Here is a 22,310-nt window from a genome sequence, read left to right as displayed (position 1 = left end):
AAGTAGAGCAAGAACTGACAGAGATTTGAAGGGGATTTCAATGCAAACAGTCCCCTCTGTGAGCAAGAGTCAGGCTAGTTGTAACCCTAATAACGCGAGATTTGTAGAAGCGAGGATTGTGTGAGGCGAGTGGGAAAGAACTGTGAGAAGTGTAGCGACCCTGTGTTAGATAAGTATGGAATGTAGACTATAGTCTAAATAGAAGTAAGAAAAATAAGATATCAAGATGACCTATGTATAAACAAAATGCATCTGTTGCTCATTATTGTATGTAACAAAAGGTATAAATGCTGCTGGAATTGTTTACCTGGAGAGAGACCTGTTTAGCTCTCTCCCTCCATGCAATTGCTAGAGAAAATAAAGTGTATCTGACTTGCTGCACCCAACCTGAGAGTGAGAACTCTGTTTTTCTCTGACAATGGAGAGAGGTAAATAGTGGTGTTTTCCAGGGGTCTATACTGGGACCAGTCCTATTTAACATATTCATAAATGATCCAGAAAAAGGGGTAAACAGTGAGGTGGCAAAATTTGCAGATGATACAAAACTTCTCAAGATAGTTATGTCCCAGGCAGACTGCGAAGAACTACAAAAGGATCTCTCAAAACTGGGTGACTGGGCAACAAAATCGCAGATGAAATTCAATGTTGATAAATGCAAAGTAATGCACATTGGGAAACATAATCCTAACTATACATATAAAATGATGGGGTCTAAATTAGCTGTTACCACTCAAGAAAGAGATCTTGGAGTCATTGTGGATAGTTCTCTGAAAACATCCACTCAATGTGCAGCAGCAGTCAAACAAGCAAACAAGAATGTTGGGAATCATTAAGAAGAGGATAGATAATAAGACAGAAAATATCATATTGCATCTATATAAATCCATGGTACTTCTTGAATATTGTGTGCAGATGTGGTCGTCCCATCTCGAAAAAGATATATTGGAATTGGAAAAGGTTCAGAAAAGGGCAACAAAAATGATTAGGGGTATGGAAAGCTTCCATATGAGGGGAGATTAATAAGCCTGGGACTTTTCAGCTTGGAAAAGAGACGACCAGGGGGGATATGATAGAGATCTATAAAATCATGACTGGTGTGGAGAAAGTAAATAAGGAAGTGTTATTTACTCCTTCTCATAACCCAAGAACTAGGAGTCACCAAATGAAATGAATAGGCAGCAGGTTTAAATAAACAAAAGGAAGTATTTCTTCATACAACACACAGTCAACCTGTGGAACTCCTTGCCAGAGGATGTTATGAAGGACAAGACTATATAACAGGGTTAAAAAAAGAACTAGATAAATTCATGGCGGACAGATCCATCAATGGCTATTAGCCAGGATGGGCAGGAACGGAGTCCCGAGCCTCTGTTTGCCAGAAGGTGGGGCACCTGGCATTGGCTACTGTCGGAAGACAGGATACTGGGCTAGATGGACCTTTGGTATGACCCAGTCTGGCCACTCTTATGTTCTCCTACTCCCCCACTTCTTTTCTTCTCCTCTCTCCTTCCCCTCACATCACCCCCCCATCCCTCCCAACATCTCCCCCACCCCTGCTGCCACCTTCCTTCGTTCTCTGGAACATTCACTCCCACTCCTTGGGGTAACTGACCATGGGAAAAATTTATTGAGGGTTGGATTCTCCATCACTTGCGATTTTTAGATCAGGGTTGGACGTTGTTTAAAAAGATCTGTCTGGGGTTATGTTGGGGAAGTAATATGGCCTGGATGAGACTAAAGTCACAAAGGGCCTGTCTGGCCTTGGATAGCATCCCCTGCCCCACCTCTCACCCTGCCACAATCCAGCACAGGGGGGTGCCAGCCCCCACTCTGGGGGAAGAGCCACCCGCATGCAGTGGCAGTGGCGCAACCGAACTGCCAATCACAGCCGAGCCCAGAGTGGTTTTGACTGTGTGTAAGAGGGAGCTGGCCTGGGGCAGGGCATCCTTCCTGGGAGGCCTCACGGAGGGCAGGGTGACTGAGATGCACGTGAACTCACTCGGCCCACTGTCCATGTTGGCGGCTCAGCTCCAGGGTCAACTCAACTGGACCTTACAACACTGGGTGGGGCAGCTCCAGACTGCAAGGGGGCCTGGGCCTCCCAAACACAGCACGTCTTTCTTCCAGCTCAATGGGGTGACTAGAAACAATGGGTCAGCTCCTTGGCTGGCCCAGCGCAGCACCACTCCACTGAGCTCAATGGGGCTACACCAATTTACACTGGCTGCTGGTCTGCCCCAAAAGATGTAAAACACTTTCCACCAAGAAATCACCCCCACATCTAATCGCTGCCCCTTCCCCACAGGTGCGCTGATCAGTGAGTGCGACTAGCTGTCAGGCTGCTGAGCACAGGCCCTAGTACAGACCCACAGGCCAGGGCTCCCTGCAGAACAACCATCTGCAGAATGCTAAGAAATACACCAGCTGCAGCAAACCCTCTCTGCCCATGCACCCAGGCAGGGCTCATCCTGCCCCCCTCCTGCCCCCGCCCTTTGGATAACTGCTCTGGTGGCCTAATCCAATGGCCACAATAGCCATTCCTTTGCTCTGAACGGGCGCTGGGCTAGGCCTTTATCTGCAGCTGGATGGTTGATTATACCTGGCGGTGTGAGGTTTGATGGCTTGCTATGACACACGGAGTTCCTCTTTTAAGGGAGTCATGGAATTTAGGGCCAGAAGGGACTATCAGATTGAGTCTACCCTCTTGTAGATCACAGGCCTTTTCATTTCACCCAGTTACCCTGTCCTGAGCCCAGTAAGTTGGATTTGGCTAAAGCAACTGCCAGAGAGGCCACGAGGTTGCATTTGAAGACAGCCAGAGATGGAGGATCCACCACTTCCCTTGGCAGTTTGTTCCAATGGTTAATTGCCCTCACAGTTAAACAGTGATGCCTGATTTCTAATGTGAAGTTGGCTTCAGCTTCCAGCTATTGGTTCTTGCTCCTTTCTCTGATACATTAAAGAAACCTTTAGAATCCATGAAGGATCCAGGAATCTTCTCTCCACGAGGGTACTTAGAGGCTGGAACCAGGTCACAACTTGACACAAGGGACATCTTGGCCAGATCTTCCAAACTGGCATAGCTCCACTGAAACCAGGGCTGATTCACACCAGCTGAGAACCCTGCCCACAAGACTTGGGCTTATTTTGCCCTCTGTGGATTTCCCCACTAAGAGAGGGTGCTAGTCGAGGCACTCCGACATGTTACAGCAATGCCTCACAGGGATCAGACAAGCAGTCAAACAGCACAAAGCAGGAGGTTCCCCCCTTCTCCCCCACCCTTCCACCCTGCTGGGTACCTTGGCCAGTAGCAAAAGTGTGCGGCTGGTCCGGGTGTCGGCATGCTGGTCACGGAGGTTGAACAGCTTTGGTGTCAAGATGGCAGGAGCGAAGAAGCGGAGGAATAAGAACCCACTGATGGCAATGTACTTCACATCCTAAGAGAGGATCAGAATTGCAACCGCCAGCATCAGCAGCCACCCTCCTAAAAACCATTCCATGAGCAGAGTTACCGCTGGCTTGAGTCTAAGTTGGACTTTGGTTTAGATTTAGGAAAACAACAAAGAACATAAGTCAAGTATCCTTGAGAGAGAGAGAGCACGTCATGTGCATCTCCTCCGAAATCTATGGGAGCAACTTGAAGAACAAAATCTATCCAGTGTGTTTAATATGGCCCCATTACTAGAGTATCTGGGTGCCTTCACCATGGGTAGTGGGTCAGTAGAGAGTGTGGGTCTGGGACTGTTTGAGCCTTTGTTCCCTGGATCATCCTTGATCAGCCTCAATCAGCCTTGTGATCACGCTTCCCTGTGAGATTAACGAGGGGGTAGGGCTGACCTAGGAGAGAAGTCTTAAAAGCCAGAGGCTGAGCGACCAAGGGGAGCTAGAGAACAGGGGAGTTTGAAAGGGAGTTGTAATATAATGGTTAGGAAGTGCCACCTCGCCTGTGCCAACACTGCTCCTGTCTCCTCCACCTGAACCTGTATCCAGAGAGAGAACCTAGCCATGGATGCCTCTACCCAGATCCTGGTCCGGATTTGCAGAGACTGTGGCCTGCATTTCCCACTCTGAGAGCCAGGCTGGGGGGACCTTCCAGCGTGAAAGGTGCCTGCTGGTGGAATCTCTCAGGAAGCAGGTGGGAGAGCTACAGGACAAGGTGACTAGGCTGAGGAGCATCCATGCCCATGAGGAATTCATTGTGAGTATTCATATGGAGACCTCCAAGGCTGAGGATGCTATCTGGCTACAGACGACTGCTGTCACACCACTAGGGGAGGAGCATATGGCTCTGTCACGGGGAGGACACTGGCTGCTGGTTACTTCTGGCAGCAGGCAGTGCTCCACCCCTGCTCCCAACCTATTCATCATAATGATGAAGAACTGTTATGCTGCCCTGGTAACAAGCCATGAGGAATCATCCCCAAAGGTGGAGGAGGAGAAGCCATGTACCTCCAAGGCTGGGAGGATCGCAACCACCACTCCCATGATGAAATGTAGGGTAGTGGTGGTTGGAGACTCTCTTCTGAGGAGGATGGAAGTACCCATCTGTCACCCTGACGTGGCATCCCGGGAGGTACGCTGCCTGCTAGGGCCTGTATCCAAGACATTACGGAGGGATTGTCAAGGATCATCCGGCCCTCTGACTACTACCCCCTGCTACTCATCCATGTGGGCACTAATGATACTGCGAGGTACAACCCTGAGCAGATCATCAGTGACTACAGGGCTCTGGGAGGAGGGTGAAGGAGTTGGGGGTGCAGGTGATGGTCTCTTTGATCCTTCCGGTCAAGGGTAGGGGCCCAGGCACAGACAGATGCATCCTGGAGGTGAATGCCTGGCTGCAAGGATGGTGTTGCCAGGAGGGCTTTGGCTTCCTTGACCACAGGATGCTGTTCCAGGAAGAAGGACTGATAAACAGAGATGGGATCTACCTATCGAGGAAGGGGAAGAGCATATTTAGATACAGACTTGCTAACCTTGTGAGAAGGGCTTTAAACTAGGTTCTACGAGGGCAGGTGACAGAAGCCCACCAGTAAGTCCAAAACATGGAGACCTGGAAGAAGGGTCGGAGTCTGTGAGGAGCATGGGCCGTTATAGCAGGAATAAGGGAAAGACCAGAAAGAACATAGGGAGGAAATCAAATCAATATCTTATGTCTGTAAATTAATATGAGAAGTATGGGGAATAAGCAGGAAGAACTTGAAATGCTAGTTAATAAATACAGCTATGGCATAGCTGGAATCAGAGACTGGACTGGAATGACTGGAATATTGGTATAGAAGGATACAGCTTGCTCAGGAAGGACAGACAGGGAGAAAAGGGAGGAGGTGTTGCCTTATATATTAAAAACTTATACACTCGGGCTGAGGTTAAGATAAAATAGGAGACAGACTTGTTGAAAATCTCTGGTAAGGATGGGATAAAAAATAAAGGTGATGTCATGGTAGGGTCTACTACTGACCACGTAACCAGGAAGAAGAGGTGGATGAGGCTTTTTTTAAACAACTAACAAAATCATATAAAGTACACGACTTGGTGGTGATGGGGGACTTCAGCTACTCAGACATCTGTTGGGAAACAACACAGCAGGGCACAGATTATTCAACAAGTTCTTGGAATGTACTGGAGACCATTTTTTATTTCAGAAGGTGAAGAAAGCCATTGGGGAGAAGCTGTTCTAGATTTGATTTTGACAAATAGGGAGGAACTGGTTGGGAATTTGAAAGTGGAAGGCAGCCTGGGTGAAAGTGATAATGAAATGGCAGAGTTCATGATTCTGAGGCCTTGTCTACACTGCCAAGGTTCTGCACAGTAAAGCAGTTTTCTGCGCTGTAACTCCCGAGGTGTACACACTGCCAAGCCACTTAGGCCTTGTTTACACTAGTCTGTTATTTCGGAATTAGCTGAGTTAATTCGAAAAGAAAAAAAATGATTCCATCCACATGACCAAACTGGCTTTTTCGATTTAAAGGGCTCTTTAATCTGATTTCTGTACTCCATCTCAGCAAGTGGAGCAGCGCTTAAATCGAGATCGCAATCCTGGGTTAAAGGTATTTTGGACACAATTCGATGTTATTGGCCTCCGGGAGCTATCCCAGAATGCTCCCTTGTGACCGCTCTGGACAACACTCTCGACTCCAACACACTAGCCAGGAGAGCAGGAAAAGCCCCAGGAACTTTTGAATTTCATTTCCTGTTTGGTCACCATCAACACAGGCGACCATGCAGAGTCCACCATCCCAGGAGATCACGCAGTCCCGGATTCGCAGACGAGCTCCAGCATGGTCCGAACGGGAGGTACTGGATCTCATTGCATGTTGGGGAGACAAGTCTGTTATGGTAGAACTAAGTTCCAAAAAAAGGAATGTAAATACGTACGCTAAAGTCTCCAGGGCCATGATGGAAAGAGGCTACTCCAGGGACACAGAGCAGTGTCGTACGAAAATCAAGGCGCTCAGGCTAGTGTACCAGAAAGCCAGGGAAGCGAATGGGCACTCTGGGTCACAGCCCCATACATTCCGCTTCTACCGTGAGCTGCATGCAATTATGGGGGGTGATGCTACCACTACCCCACCACTATCCGTGGACACCTGCAAGGGGGGAGTTGCACAGAGTGAGGAGGAAGAGTCACTGGAGGATGAAGAGGAGGAGGAGGACAGTGCACAAGTGGCAAGTGGGGAATCCGTTTTCCCCCCTAGCCAGGAACTATTCTTAATGCTGGATCCAATAGCCTCCCCCCACTCCCAAGGCGGGCTCCCGAACCATGACCCTGGAGAAGGTAATTCTGGTGAGTGAGAGCCTGATCAGAGCCACGCGGTGGGGGGCGGGGGGAAACCCAGCCGTGCTGGGCTGTTCGCGTTTAGTTTAAAGGGCTCATCCCTGCTAAGAGCCTCATAGAATCATAGAACCATACATTATTAGGGTTGGAAGGGACCTCAGGAAATCATCTAGTACCACCCCCTGCTCAAAGCAGGACCAGTCCGGAGCCACGTGGTGGGTGCGGGGGTGGGGGAGGGGGTGTTGTGTGCAGTGATCATCCCAGAGAGCCCGCAGCCCCTCCTTTTATATGGCAAACCCACCAGGCACTGCTTGCTATGGGAAAGGGGGCCCAGCAGTTTGAAAGCATTGAAATGAATATAGAAGAAACAGAACCCCGCATGCCCCTAGGCTGCCTGTAAGCTGAATTCTGTTTCCCGGCTGTGTGTGATGGCTTACTCACACCAAAGTGTCCCCTTTGTTCTCTGAAATGTATCTTTTAAAATACTACCCTCCCTTTTTATCCTCCCGCAGGTGCAAATGTTTCAATGCGGCCCCTATCTACTCCGTCCCAGAGGCTGGTCCAGATTAGAAGGTGGAAAAAACGAACTCGGGACGACATGTTCGCCGAGCTCATGCAGTCCTCCCGCCCTGATGGGGCCCAGCTGAATGCGTGGAGGCAAACAATTGCGGAGTCCCGTAAAGCATTACAGGAACACGAAGAGAGGAGGGGCGCGCGCGATGAGAGCAGGCTGGATGCTATGGTCAAGCTCATGGGGGAGCAAACTGACATGCTCCACTGTATGGTGGAGCTAATGCGGGAAAGGCAGCAAGACCACAGACTGCCACTGCAGCCCCTGTATAACCGCCCTCCCTCCTCCCCAAGTTCCATAGCTCCTCGACCAGACGCCCAAGAACACGAGGGGAGAGGCTACAGGGACCCACAACCTCAACCTCAGAGGATCACCCAAGTAGCAGAAAGCTGGCATATGAGAACTTTTGATTTGGTTTCTGAATTTGTCCTTCTCTCCTCCTTCACCCTCCTAACCCAATACCCACCTGTCTCCCAGTCTACTTTCTGATTTCTCTCAATGTGTTGTGAAACAATTAATATAGAACAGTTTTGAAACCATTTTGACTTTATTTCCTTTCAGCTATATATATATAGGAGGCAGGTAACTTCAAGAGAAACAAACACAACTGTCACACCGTACCCTGGCCAGTCATAAAACTGGCTTTCAAAGCTTCTCTGATGCACAGCGCGCCCTGCTGCACTCTTCTAATAGCCCTGTTGTCTGGCTGTGTGAAATTGGCTGTCAGGCGAGTTGCCTCAACCTCCCACCCCGCCATAAATGTCTCCCCCTTACTCTCACAGATATTGTGGAGCACACAACAAGCAGCAATTACAATTGGAATATTGGTTGTGCTGAGATCTAATCGAGTCAGTAAACTGCGCCAGCGCACTTTCAAATGTCCAAAAGCACATTCTACCACCATTCTGCACTTGCTCAGCCTATAGTTGAACTGCTTCTTACTACTGTCCAGGGTGCCTGTGTACGGCTTCATGAGCCATGGTATTAGGGGAAGGCTGGGTCCCCGAGGATAACTATAGGCATTTCAACATCCCCAACAGTAATTTTCTGGTCTGGGAAGAAAGTCCCTTCCTGCAGCTGTTCAAAGAGACCAGAGTTCCTGAAGATGCGAGTATCATGCATGTTTCCCGGCCATCCCACGTTGATGTTGGTGAAACATCCCTTGTGATCCAACAGTGCTTGCAGCACCATAGAAAAGTACCCCTTGCGGTTTATGTACTGGCCGCCCCGGTGTGCCGGGGCCAAGATGGGGATATGCGTTCCATCTATCGCTCTACCGCAGTTAGGGAACCCCAGCGCATTAAAGCCATCCACAATGGTCTGTGCATTTCCCAGAGTCACTGCCCTTGATAGCAGCTGCTCAATGATTGCGCTGGGTACTGGCAGCATTGCAGCCCCTACAGTAGATTTGCCCACCCCAACCTGATTCCTGACTGACCGGTAGCTGTCGGGTGTTGCAAGCTTCCACAGTGCTATGGCCACTCACTTCTCAACTGTGAGGGCTGCTCTCATTTTGGTGTCTTTGCGCTTCAGGGCAGGGGACAGCAAGCCACAAAGTTCCATGAAAGTTTTACAGCCATTGGGAATCATCCCAAACCAGCAACACTATGCAGTCCCACCAGTCTGTACTTGTTTCCTGGGCCCAGAATCGGCATTAACCTGGCCCAATGCCACCATGATCTCCCAATCGCCACATGCTGTGCTTCTAGGAACGTTTGTGTCCATGTCCTCATCAGTATAGTAATCGCACTGTCGTCGCTTCCTCGCCCAGTTTTGCAGGTACTGCACATACTACTGGATAATGCGCGAGGTATTTACAATGGTCAAAACTGCAGCGGAGATCGGAGCGGGTTCCATGATTGCTGTGCTATGGCGCCTGCACGGGTAATCCTGGGAAAAGAGCGTGAAACGTAGGAAGCCTGTTCGGTTCAAGATGGCCGATAAAAGGCGGTAAATGGTTGTCTTCTGTAGCTTTCACCGAGTAGGGAAGCTTGCTAGAGCTGCAAGACCGGGAGAGCAGAGTTTGCGGTGGAAGCGTGAGCAGAGTTTGCAGCGGAAGCTGTGCGGCTCAGGTCATGATGGCCAAAAAACAACGGGGAATTGTTGCCTTCTGTAGCTTGCACGTGAGCCCAGGACAGACAACATGGAAAAATTAGCTAGCGATGCAAGAGCAGGAGAGCAGAGTTTGCGGCGGAAGCTGCGCTGCTTGGTTCACGGTAGCTGAAAAAAGGCGGGAAATGGTTAGATAAAAGAGTAGACAGAAAGACAAGAGGACATGCGAGGTGGATTCTTCCTCATCTGAAAGTTCTGCGGCCACTGCTCGTCATCCCAGACGTGCATGATGATGTGATCCCACCACTCAGTGCTTGTCTCCCGAGCCCAGAAGCAGTGTTCCATTGTGGTCAGCACCTCCGTGAATGTCACAAGTGTCGTAGCTACTACGTGTGGCGAGATCAATGTCGCACTCCTCTTGCCTTTGTAGTTTAAGGAATAATTCCACTGCCCTCGTGATGTGTTAGTGAGAGCGAGCAGCATACTGGTCAGCAGTGTGGGATCCATTCCTGCAGCCCGAAGAGGCAGTGGCGCGCAGAATACAAACCATTGAAAGATGGCGCCAAATGCAGACGGAAGCACAGGGATTGCTGGGATGTGAAGTGATGCATCACAGGGCATTGGGACTGGACCCAGGATTCCCCACGACCCCCCTCCATGTTCCCACAACTCTTAGTGGCAGAAGAGGAAAAGATGCTCTGAGGGATAGCTGCCCAGAGTGCACTGCTCGGAATACCAGTGCAAGTGCCACAAGTGTGAACACGCTATTGCGCAGGCAGCTGTCAGTGTGAACACACAACGGTTTCCCTTCAGCGCTCTCTGAGCGGCGCTGGAACTGCCGGTGATGTCACTCTGCCAATGTAGACATGCCCTAAGGAATGGTAGGAGGGAAAACAGCATGAGAAGGATCATGGATTTCAAGAAGGCGACTTTAGCAAACTCAGGGAGTTGGTAGGTAAGATCCCATGGGAAGCAAGTCTAAGGGGAAAAACGTTTCAAGAGAGTTGTCAGGTTTTCAAAGAGGCATTATTGGGGCACAAGAACAAACTATCCCACTGCGTAGGAAAGATAGGAAGTCTGGCAAGTGAGCACCCGGGCTTAACCAGGAGAGTCCTACAAAAAGTGGAAACTCGGTCAAATTACAAAGGATGAATATAAACAAATAACACAAGTATGTGGGGACAAAATTAGAAAGGCCCAGGCACAAAACGAGATCAAACTAGCTAGGGACATAATAGGAAACCAGAAAACATCGTACAAATACATTAGAAGCAAGAGGAAGACCAAGGACAGGGTAGAGCCTTTACTCAATGAGGGTGGGGAAGGGGAACTATAATAGAAAATATGGAAATGGCAGAAGTGCTAAATAACCTTTTTGTTTCAATTTTCACCAAAAAGTTTAGTAGCAATTGGACATCTAATGTCGTGAATGCTGGTGAAAGTGAGGTAGGATCAGAGGCTAAAATAGGGAAAGAATAGGTCAAAAATTACTTAGACAAGTTAGATGTCTTCAAGACACCAGGGCCTGATGAAATGAGCCATTAACGATTATCTTTGAGAAGTTATGGAAGACAGGAGAGATTCCAGAAGACTGGAAAAGGGCAAATCTAGTGCCCATCTATAAAACGGGGAATAAGGACAATCCAGGGAATTACAGACCAGTCAGTGTAACTTCCGTACCCTGAAAGATAATGAGCAAATAATTAAGCAATCAATTTGCAATCATCTAGAAGATAATGAGGTGATAAGTAACAGTCAGCATGGATTTGTTAAGAACAAACAAAGTAATAAGCCTTGTGGATAGGGAGAAAGCAGTAGATGTCGTATATCTTGACTTCAGTGTTTGCCAAGAACTGGGAATGGGGACAGGGATGGATCACTTGATTATTACCTGTTCCGTTCATTCCCTCTGAGGCACCTGGTGTTGGCCACTATCAGAAGACAGGATACTGGGCTAGATGGACCTTTGGTCTGACCCAGTCTGGCCATTCTTATGTTTTTATGTTTTGATATTGTCTCTCAATACCTTTTCATAAACAAACTAGGGAAATACAACCTAGATAAGGTAGGTGCATAACTGGTTGGAAAACCGTTCCCAGAGAGCAGTTATCAATGGTTCGCAGTCAAGCTGGAAGGGCCTATCGAGTGGGGTCCCACAGGGATCAGTTCTGGGTCCGGTTCTGTTCAATATCTTCATCAATGATTTAGATAATGGCATAGAGAGTCCACTTATAAAGTTTGCAGATGATACCAAGCTGGGAGGGTTGCAAGTGCTTTGGAGGGCAGGATTAAAATTCAAAATGATCTGGACAAACTGGAGAAATGGTCTGAAGTAAATAGAATGAAATTCAAAAAGGACAAATGCAAAGTATTCCACTTAGAAGCATAGGTGCTGGAACTACAGGTGCTGGGGGTGCTGCAAACTTTAAACCCTGGTGGTTTCCAGGGTTTAAAGTTTGGTTCAATGGCTCTCAGCATCCACTGTACAAATTGTTCCAGCCCCCCTGCTTCGAAAGGAACAATCAGTTGCACACATACAAAATGGGAAATGACTGCTGAGGAAGGAGTACTGGGGAAAGGGATCTGGGGGTTACAATTTGGCCCTACCAAATTCATGGCCATGAAAAACATGCTATGGACAGTGAGATCTGGTCTTTGTATACTTTTATCCTATTCTATACTGACCAGCGTTTCTCAAACTGAAGGTCCCAATCCAAAAGAGGGTCATGGGGTGGGCGGGGTGGGGCGGAGGTTGCAAGGTTATTGTAGGGGTATTGCCACTCTTACTTCTGCGCTGCCTTCAGAGCTGGGTGGCTGGAGAGCAGTGGCTGCGGACCAGGTGCCAGCTCTGCAGGCAGCACCCTACCAGCAGCAGTGCAGACGTAAGGGTGACAATTCCATACTATGCCGCCCTTACGTCTGCACTGCTGCCTTCAGAGTCAGGTCAGGACCCCTACAGTTACAACATGGTGAAATTTCACATTAAATATCTGAAATCATGAAATTTATTATTTTTAAAATCCTATCACTGTGAAATTGACCAAAATGGACTGTGAATTTGATAGGGCCCTAGTTATAGTGGATCAGGGTCAACACTGTAACGCTGTTCCAAAAAAAGCGAACTTCATTCTGGGATGTATTAGCAGGAGTATTTCTTCCACTCTACTCCGCACTGGTTAGACTTCAGTTGGAGTATTGTGTCCAGTTCCAGGTGCCACATTTCAGGAAAGATGTGAACAAACTGGAAAACGTCCAGAGAAGAGCAGGGGTGGCTCTGTGTTTTTTGCCGCCCCAAGCACGGCAGTCAGGCAGCCTTCGGCGGCGTTTCTGCGGGAAGTCCGCTGGTCATGTGGATTTGGCGGCATTTCTGTGGGTGATCTGTTGGTCCGGCGCCTTCGGCGAACCCACTGCTGAATTGCCGCCGAAGCCGCGGGACCGGCAGACCTCCCGCAGGCATGCCGCCAAAGGCTGCCTGTCTGCCGCCCTCGCAGCAACTGGCAGGCCTCCCCCACGGCTTGCCGCCCAGGCACGTGCTTGCCCCGTCCTCCCCCGTCCCTCCCCCAGCTGTTTCATGGTGTGCAGGAGGCTCTGCGGGGAGGGGGAGGAGTGAGGACATGGCATGCTAGGGGGAGGGGCGGAATGGGGTGGGGCAGGGGTGGGGACTTGGGGGAAGGGGTGGAGTGGGGGTGGGGCCTGGGGCAGAGCCGGGGGTCACGCACCCCCAGTACATTGGAAAGTCAGCGCCTGTGGACAAAGACACATGTAACCAGTATGTTGTGAGGGTGAATGGTGGTTTGTAGCTCAGCCCTCGTTTGCCGACAGATGAATTCGACCCCTTTCCCCTTCACCCCCCCGTGCCGCTGCCTGACCTCATGCTCCGCCTCTGGAAACTGCTCCTCTACCCGCTTGTGCAGCTGCTTGAAGGCCACCCTCATGATAGCGGGACACTTCTCCACTGAGCCGATGATGGACTCCATGATGTCACTCAGGTAGCCCTTCAGGAGCTCCTGGCTGCTCTCCCGCACCTGGGCCTCGGACAGGGAGCCCTTGAAGGAAATCCTCCTGGAGAGAAACCCAGAGACATGCACCTTAGCTACCGATCCACGTGCGCCTCTTCCGGGCAGTCCAGCTCTCTCGCACTGTTGCTTTTGTCGGCATACAATCAACATTCCGCATCTTGGCCAGGCTGAAAGGCTGCAGTGTCAGATTTAGGTCCGTTGCTTTTAAATGGAGGATTTTGCAGACTGGAATATTGATGTGGCTGCTGAAGTCAGGGCAGGGCTCCTGTGCTATTCCACATCAAATGTCACCCCTTGCTTTTTTTCACCTTGCAGATTTTTGGATTGACGATGCACAATTCTCAGGTAGGGGGAAGTGGGGGAGGGGATAGTTGAGCATGGGGAAGGCAATTTACAATGGTGGGATAAGCACATCAGCTGGATGCTTCTGCTAAAAAGCTGATCAGCTGTGAAATGGTTAACAAGCTGACATTTGGGTCACCATTATGAGGTTTCAATGTTAACGCCGGATTGGGATGAATGGGGCACTGTGTTGCTGTCTGAGAAATTGGGTCTCAGATTCCAGACTGAGGAGGGCAGCACTGCACCAGGTACTCTTGGTTGGAAGGTTTTCCTTGCAACCGTAAGAGCTAGAAACTCACAAATGTGTTTCCAGAGGTGCTGAGTGCTTGCAGCTCGCTCTAGCGAATGGGGGGAGGGGAAGGAGGGGGAGCGTCCATCTATGCGCTCGGTACTTCTGAAATTCAGGCTTTTCTTTAAAAAAAAACCCATAGGCTTCTGCAGCCCACTGCCCTGGGAAGTGGGAATTCTGTGGACACAAAACACACCCAGGCTGGATCTAAGAACTGGGTTCCCTGGCAGCCAGGTTCAAGCATGCAGCAGCTCCGAGGCCTTTGTCTTGCTAGTGCAGAACACTTGGAGCACAATGAGCTCCCAAAGCCAATCCCAGCCCTGCAGCCTACACTCTGCAGTCCTGGTCAGAGTGACCCTTTGCTTCGAGCAAGGCTGGGTGCTGCAAATCCTGCCTTCAAACTCAAAGGGCTTGCCTGGGCCTCACTCATTTGCACGGTCCATTTTGAGAGATCAAAGCAGGAACCCCCAGCAACTCCTCTCCCCAGAGGACTGTGCAGCTGGCCCCTCCCACTTGGCTGGCACATGGATCATCAGAAGCAATTTTGACCCTGAGAGAGGGAGCAAGGCACTGGGCTGGGAGTCAGAGCCAGCAGCTGACTGCAGATCTCCTGTGACTTTGGGCAAATCCGTGCACCTTCTTGGCTAAGCTGGGGCAATCCTGTCTTGTCTGGGGGGCAGGGACTGCCTGCTGCCTCTCACTGTGTGTCTGTACATCTAGTCCACCAGCGCGGCATTCAGCTTTGGGCTTTCCTGCCCCTGGCCCACACCCAGCTCAGTAACTCCATCGTGTCACTGGCATAAGACTGTCATTTGCATGTGCCTTGCACATGTGGCTGAAGTCCGTTCCTACCGATGTCACCAAGAACGTACTCTGGATGCCCTAAGGGCTTTGTTCCTGAGCCCCCTAAGCCCCCAGCCCCCCACAAACACCCTGCTGGGTGTGGCCAGCACAGCACAGAGATGGAGAATCACCATGGAGGGGCAACTCCCTGATGACACAGGCCTTGTGCACCATTCATCAAGGACTAGCAGCCTCCTCTCTGCTCCAGCATCCCTGACACGGTGTTGCTTAGCAACCAGCATGAGCTGTCTCTCTCCTGGGAATGTCACTGTCTTGACTTCAGGGGAAATCCTGGGAGGAGGACTGGGCTGGCTTGTGGGTTCCAGGAGAGCCAAGCATGATGCCTTTGGGTTGGGATCCGGGAAGGCAGCAGGGGTGAGGACACTGTAGGATCCCACTGGCTCAGGTGCAGGGAGACTCTGCTGGACTCAGAGGCTCCGTTCCCCTGCTGAGGTGGGGTCACCACACTGGGCAGATTGTGGGAGTCAATAATCTACAGACCTGCCTGTGCCTCTCGCTGGTGGAGATGCAGCCGCTCCCTCCACAGGCTCTGGGGTCCTGGAGGCCACCCAGCGTGCTGTGGGGTGAGTGGCTTAGACACTCCCCTGGGCAGGGGACGACTTTACTTATAGCTGATCAGTGCTTAGCACACCCTAAATACCCACAATAACCCCCCTCCTGTGCCAGCCCCCCCCATGGCAACGGGGCTGGGTGAGTCCTCCCCCCATGACAGACATGTCTGGGGATAGGGCTGGGGGGCCAACCCCCGATCATCCTGCAGTCAGTAGCCAGGTGCTCAGCCAGCGAGATCCTTGCCCCCCACTGCTGCCCTGTGCTCCGCCCCAGGAAGGGGGCACCCCTCGCCCTTCGCCTCTCCCCAGAAGCAGTGGTCCCTGGGCTAGGCCAGCGATGCACTCAGCTCTCCAGAGACCCAGCTCCTCCCACGCCCCAGCAGCTTGCCCCTGGCAGGCTCCTCGCACGGGCGCTGAGTCAGTTCAGTGCTAGCCTGATGGGGCTGGAAAGCAGAAACTGCAGTTTACCAAGACCAGATGCAGGTGCAGGGCCCCACTCCCCCAGCCCAGCTCTGCGGGGAGGCTGATCGCTACTGATAACGGCTGAGCCCTGCCCCCTAGTGGCTGGGCTGAGACCTGCCTGCTCCTTTCAGACAGGCCTCTAGGCTGCCGCTGAGCTGGGAAGGGCTGAGCCAGCAGCCCGGGGATCGGGATGAAAGGAAGGCTGGGCAGAACCCAGCACCCATCTCCTCTCAGGACAGAGCAGCATCCCGACAATGCAACACATGCCAGCAAGCACTGCTGCAGCCTGCTCAGAGCAGCCTTCCCCTCCGCAGAAAGGCTGAACTCCCACTGCCAGCGCGCAGGGGCGGGAGCTGCTCTGGTCTGTCTGGGCCACGTGGTCTTTGAGGAGATGGGCCCCTCCCGAGTCACCTGGATGGCCCTCCGGGAGAAGGGGAGTTCATGCCACAGGCACTGGAAGACAAAGGGTTCATTTCTTCTCCTTCCCCCGCCAGTCTCAGCATAGCAGCAGAAGAGGGGGGCGTGAGGTGACCTCAAAGTTGCAACCCAAGAGTCCATCACAGTTCCCTGGCTGGGGGGATGCTGCCCTGCCTGTGTGTATGGCCCCCAGAGACCATTCACATGCTACTGGGTTATTTTTAGAGGCATAAATCACTTCTCAGACTCACTTTTCTCTGCTTTAATTAGCACTGTTAAGTGGGAAAAACGAACCGCGAATTACAGCAGCTTCCATGTGTCACTGTTTTCCTGATTTGCCATTTCTAATTGGAACGTGCCCAACCCCCCACCCACACCCGAGCCAGCGACACCGCTCACACCTGTGCTCTCCTGTCAGCTACACCCGGCTCCTCCATGCGCGCACCAAGGCATCGAGTTCCCCCCGTCCTCTCACTCGCTGCTGGACCCTCACATGTTCCAGCACAGCTGCCCGATGCCAGCCCAGCCCCTTCGCTCTGCTCTGGGGTCCATACTTGGCCTAAGACTATGGCAGGAACCCCTGGCCTAGAGCAACCATGGTGCCTCCACCAGCCACGCAACCATGGCAGTGCCCCCACAGTGCTTATCCTAACCCGATGCAACGTGGCCCCCAATCCCACATGCCAGGCCCCATAGCAGCACCAATCACAGCTCCCCTTGACAGATCATAGAATGATAGATCTGGAAGGGACTTCAAAAGGTCTTCTAGTCCAGTCCCCTGCACTCATGGCAGGACTAAGTATTATCTAGGCCATCCCTGCCAGGTGTTTGTCTAACCTGCTCTTAAAAATCTCCCATGATGGAGATTCCACAACCTCCCTGGGAAATTTATTCCAATGCTTAACCACCCTGACTGTTAGGAAGTTTTTCCTAATGTCCAACCTAAACCTCCCTTGCTGCAATTTAAGCCCGTTGCTTCTTGTTCTATCCTCAGAGGTTCAGAAGAACAATTCTTCTCCCTCCTCCTTGTAACAACCTTTTATGTGCACCTCTACCTCGATATAACGTGACCCGATATAACACAAATTTGGATATAATGCAGTAAAGCAGTGCACCGGGGGTGGGGGGGCTGCGCACTCCGGTGGATCAAAGGAAGTTCAATATAACGCGGTTTCACCTATAACACAGAAAGATTCTGTGGCTCCTGAGGTCAGCGTTATATTGAGGTAGAGGTGTACTTGAAACGTGTTATGTCCCCTCTCAGTCTTCTCTTTTCCAGTCTAAACAAACTCAGTTGTTTCAATCTTCCCTCATAGCTCATGTTTTCTAGACCTTTAATCATTTTGGTTGCTTTCTCCGGACCTTTTTCAATTTGCCCACATCTTTCCTGAAATGTGGCACCTACAACTGGACACAATACTCCAGTTGAGGCCTAATCAGCACAGAGTAGAGCAGAAGAATTACTTCTCGTGTCTTGCTTACAACACTCACACTGGTACATCCCAGAATGTTTGCTTTTTTTGCAACAGTGTTACACTGTTGACTCATATTTAGCTTGTGGTTCACTATGAGCCCCAGATCCCTTTCCACAGTGCTCCTCCCTAGGCAGTCAGTTCCCATTTTGTATGTGTGCAACTGATTGTTCCTTCCTAAGTGGAGCACTTTGCATTTGTCCTTATTGAATTTCATCCTATTTACTTCAGTCCATTTCTCCAGTTTGTCCAGATCATTTTGAATTTTAATCCTATCCTCCAAAGCACTTGCAACCCCTCCCAGCTTGGTATCATCTGCAAACTTTATAAGTGGACTCTCCATGACATTATCTGAATCATTGATGAAGATATTGAACAGTCCCAGACCCAGAACTGATCCCTGTGGGACCCCACTCGTTATGCCCTTCCAGCATGATTGTGAACCACTGATAACTACTCTCTGGGAAAGGTTTTCCAATCAGTTTGGCACCCACCTTATAGTAGCTCCATCTAGGTTGCATTTCCCTAGTTTCTTTATGAGAAGGTCATGGAAGATAGTATCAAAAGCCTCACTAAATTCAAGATATACCACGTCTACCTCTTCCCCCCTAGCCACAAGGCTTGTTACCTGTCAAAGAAAGTTATCACGTTGGTTTGACTCGATTTATTCTTGACAAATCCATGCTGACTGTTACTTATCACCTTATAATCTTCTAGGTGTTTGCAAATTGATTGCTTAATTATTTGCTCCATTATCTTTCCGGGCACAGAAGTTAAGCTGACTGGTCTGTAATTCCCCGAGTTGTCCTTATTTCCCTTTTTATAGATTGGCACTAGATTTGCCCTTTTCCAGTCCTCTGGAATCTCTCCCGTCTTCCATGACTTCTCAAAGATAATCACTAATGGCTCAGCTACCTCCTCAGTCAGCTCCTTGAGTATTCTAGGATGCATTTCATCAGGCCCTGGTGATTTGAAGACATATAATTTGTCTAAGTAATGTTTAACTTGTTCTTTTTCTATTTTAGCCTCGGATACTACCTCAATTTCACTGGTATTCACTATGTTAGACGTCCAATCACCAGCAACCTTCTTGGTGAAAACCGAAACAAAGAAGTCATTAAGCACCTCTGCCATTTCCACATTTTCTGTTATTGTTCCGCCCCCCATTGAGTAACGGGTCTACGCTGTCCTTGGTCTTCCTCTTGCTGCTAATGTATTTGTGGAATGTTTTCATTTCCCATTATGTCTCTAGCTAGTTTGATCTCGTTTTGTACCTTGACATTTCTAATTTTGTCCCTACATACTTGTCTTATTTGTTTATATTCATCCTTTGTACTTTGACATTGTTTCCACTTTTTGTAGGACTCTGTTTTGATTTTTAGATGATTGAAGATCTGCTGGTTAAGCCCGGGTGCTCTCTCGCCAGACTTCCTATCTTTCCTACGCAGTGGGATAGTTTGCTCTTGTCAGGGCCCACTCTAGGCACCAGCAAACCAAGCATGTGCTTGGGGCGGCACAATTTCAGGGGCAGCAAAAAACTAGAGCCGGCCCTGCCTCTTGTGCCCTTAATAATGTCTCTCTGAAAAACTGCCAACTGTTTTCAATTGTTTTTCCCCTTAGACTTGCTTCCCATGGGATCTTACTGACCAACTCCCTGAGTTTGCTAAAGTCGCCTTCTTGAAATCCAGTATCTTTATTTTGCTGGTCTCCCTCCTACCATTCCTTAGAATCATGAACTCTACCATTTCCTGATCACTTTCACCCGAGCTGCCTTCCACTTTCAAATTCTCAACCAGTTCCTCCCTGTTTGTCAAAATCAAACGTAGAACAGCCTCTCCCCAGTAGCTTTCTCCACCGTCTGAAATAATAGATCCCTACGGCAGATCTGCTGCTTGGCAAGCCCCAGGCCGGGGGACTCCTGTGGGAATGTGTGTGGGACAAGAGCATCAGCTAGAAGCGAGATGATAAAGGAGGGCATACACCGCAGCCCGAGCCCACTGTGTTCCCATCTCAGCAAGGGAGCAGAGGGCTCGCTGCTAACACAAATCCCAGCCCAGAAGGAGCTATCAAGCATCAGGCTGCTCAGAGTGCGGCACTCACACTAGAGATCGCCAGTACTGCAGTCAGGTACCGTGTGCATCCCTGGCCCCTCGCTTTCTCAGAACGCCGCCTTGATCTAGTCACTCAGCTCAGTCAAGAGAGAATGTCCTATACTAGGCAGGATGCTGCCAGCATCCCAAGGCTTCCGGTGCCAGCTGGCACCTCAATGTCCTCATCTTGACCAGACCCAATTCAATGTGTGAGATTTACCTTTAGCAGTTTGCCTCTCCTGGGAGATCAGTACTGTTTGGGGAAGGGTGCACTGGGGTTTCTCTCTGAGCAGCTAGTTCTTGCTATGGAAAAGCATCTGGTTTGTGATATTAGGCGTTTCCTCCTGAACGGATGGTGCTATGGGCAGATCCTGGTCTCAGCTCTGGCAACGCGGATACGGACCCACTCTGCTGCAGACACTGGAGTCACTCCAGATTTATCCCAGCAGGCCCTGGCATGGATCCCCGCTGCTCTCACACTCACCTGGTCCGGTTCCGCTCAATCTTACATGGATCCAACTCGATGTACTTCTTTTCCTCAAAGATCCGGTTTATGATCGGCTTCAGGACCTCATGGAGATAGGGCATCCCAACTACCTGCAGAGACAGCAGAAAATGGAGGAATGATGGAGGGGAGTGGGAAGGGGATGAGAGAGAATGGGGGAAGCATGAAGGAAGGAAGAGCTCGGGAACGGGACAAGAAAGAAAGAAAGAAAGAAAGAAAGGCCAGACTGGGTCAGACTAATAGTCCTTCTAGCTCAGTATCCTGTCTCTGGCAATGGCATTCCAGATGCTTCAGAGGGAGTGAACAGAACAGGGCAATTATCAAGTGATCCATCCCCTGTCGTCCAATTCCAGCATCTGACAGTCAGGCTTAGGGACCCCTGGAGCATGGGGTTGCACCCTGACCATCTTGGCTAATAGCCATTGATGGATTTGTCCAGGAACTTATGTCATTCTTTTTTTAATCCAGTTGCACTTTTGGCCTTTGCTTTTGGCAGTGAGTTCCACAAGTTGACTGTACGCTGTGGGAAGTAGCACTTCCTTTTGTTTGTTTTAAACTTGCTGCCTATTAATTTCATTTGGTGACCCCTAATTCTTATGTTATGAAAAGGAGCAAATAACACGTCCTTATTTAATTTCTCCACACCAGGCATGATTTTATAGACCTCTATCATATCCCCTCCCCCATCGTCTCTTTTCTAAGCTGAACGATCCCACTTTTTTCTCTTTCACTGTGTGGAAGCTGTTCCACACCCCTAATCATTTTAATTGCTCTTCTCTGAACCTTTTCCAATTCTCACATATGTTTGTTGAGATGGAGCGACCAGAATTGCACGCAGTATTCAAGGTGTGGCCATACCATGGATTTATATAGAGGCAATATGATATTTTCTGTCTTATTATTTATCCCTTTCTTAATTATTCCCAACATTCTGTTCATTTTTTTTGACTGCCGCTGCACATTGAGTGGATGTTTTCAGGGAACTATCCACTGTGACTCCAAGATCTCTTTCTTGAGTGGTAACAGCTAATTTAGAAAGGATGAACAGTACAGAGAGGAGAGATGAGGAGAAGCGATTGGAGACTGCCACTTGTTACAGGTTTTGCGACCCAAGGGACAAGCCCCAGGTTTCACCCTAGCCTGCCTTCCAGGGGATTGTTGAAGCCTCATATCACTCTCTAGCACCCCCTCTTGGAGCTGTAAGGAATGGTGCTTCCCATCCTCTGATGGAGAAAGCTGGTTGCCAGGGGATTCCCGTGGCACAGACAGTGGCACTGAAAGGGGTGCCACAGCTCTCTTTGTGAATGGCAGTGGGGAGGGAGAGAACAGTTTTGTTCTCACTGCCAGAGAGAGGGACTTTACAGGGAGAGAACTGATGCATGATGGTTACCTCACCAGGAAATCCTGGCCCCTATAGTGCTCAACGGAGATCAGCACTCTACACCCCTCCGAGGGTAGCCACAGGGTAAAACAGCTTCTCCCACCCCTTGCAGAGATGGGTTTATTATGCTGACCTCCCTTCAGCAGAGATCACGGTCACCAGACGCACTGCAGTGGTGCAGCTGTATGTGTAGATAAGCCTTTAATAAACACTTCAGGGTATATCTTCACTAGACATTTTGCCCATTAAGCCCTGTGATCCTTGAGGTAAAGAACAAACATTTGTAGCCAGGATGAAATGTGTGGGGTGTTTTCACAAAGGTGTTAACTACTCCAAACTCAATGGCAATCAATTACCTGGAGACACAAGAGTCTAGTGAAGACAAACCCCCAAATTTAGCACTTCTGGGGCTCTTCTCATGGCCAGTGCACACCCCTGGCAGATCAATATTAGCAGACAAGAACACAGAGAGATTTGCCTGAGGCCACCACAACTGGAATCTGAACTAGCCAGGGGT

The 22,310-nt window shown here is 49.9% G+C and overlaps 1 protein-coding gene across 2 annotated transcripts in view; it reads right to left on the bottom strand.

Annotated features, from left to right (window-relative positions):
- The window catches only part of RASAL1 (RAS protein activator like 1), a 115,574-nt gene that overhangs the window by 25,835 nt on the left and 67,429 nt on the right, over positions 1 to 22,310 (bottom strand). For both annotated transcript variants that reach the window (XM_044990534.1, XM_044990536.1), the window contains exons 12-14: positions 20,392 to 20,504; positions 13,271 to 13,463; positions 3,300 to 3,437 (exon numbers count right to left, since the gene is read on the bottom strand). In XM_044990534.1, coding sequence (XP_044846469.1) covers positions 3,300 to 3,437; positions 13,271 to 13,463; positions 20,392 to 20,504 — 444 coding nt within the window. The remainder of the gene's footprint in view (positions 1 to 3,299; positions 3,438 to 13,270; positions 13,464 to 20,391; positions 20,505 to 22,310) is intronic.

The sequence above is a fragment of the Mauremys mutica genome, chromosome 16, assembly GCF_020497125.1.
Source record: "Mauremys mutica isolate MM-2020 ecotype Southern chromosome 16, ASM2049712v1, whole genome shotgun sequence".
Lineage (NCBI taxonomy): Eukaryota > Metazoa > Chordata > Testudines > Geoemydidae > Mauremys > Mauremys mutica.
This window is presented reverse-complemented; position numbering and strand designations above follow the sequence as displayed.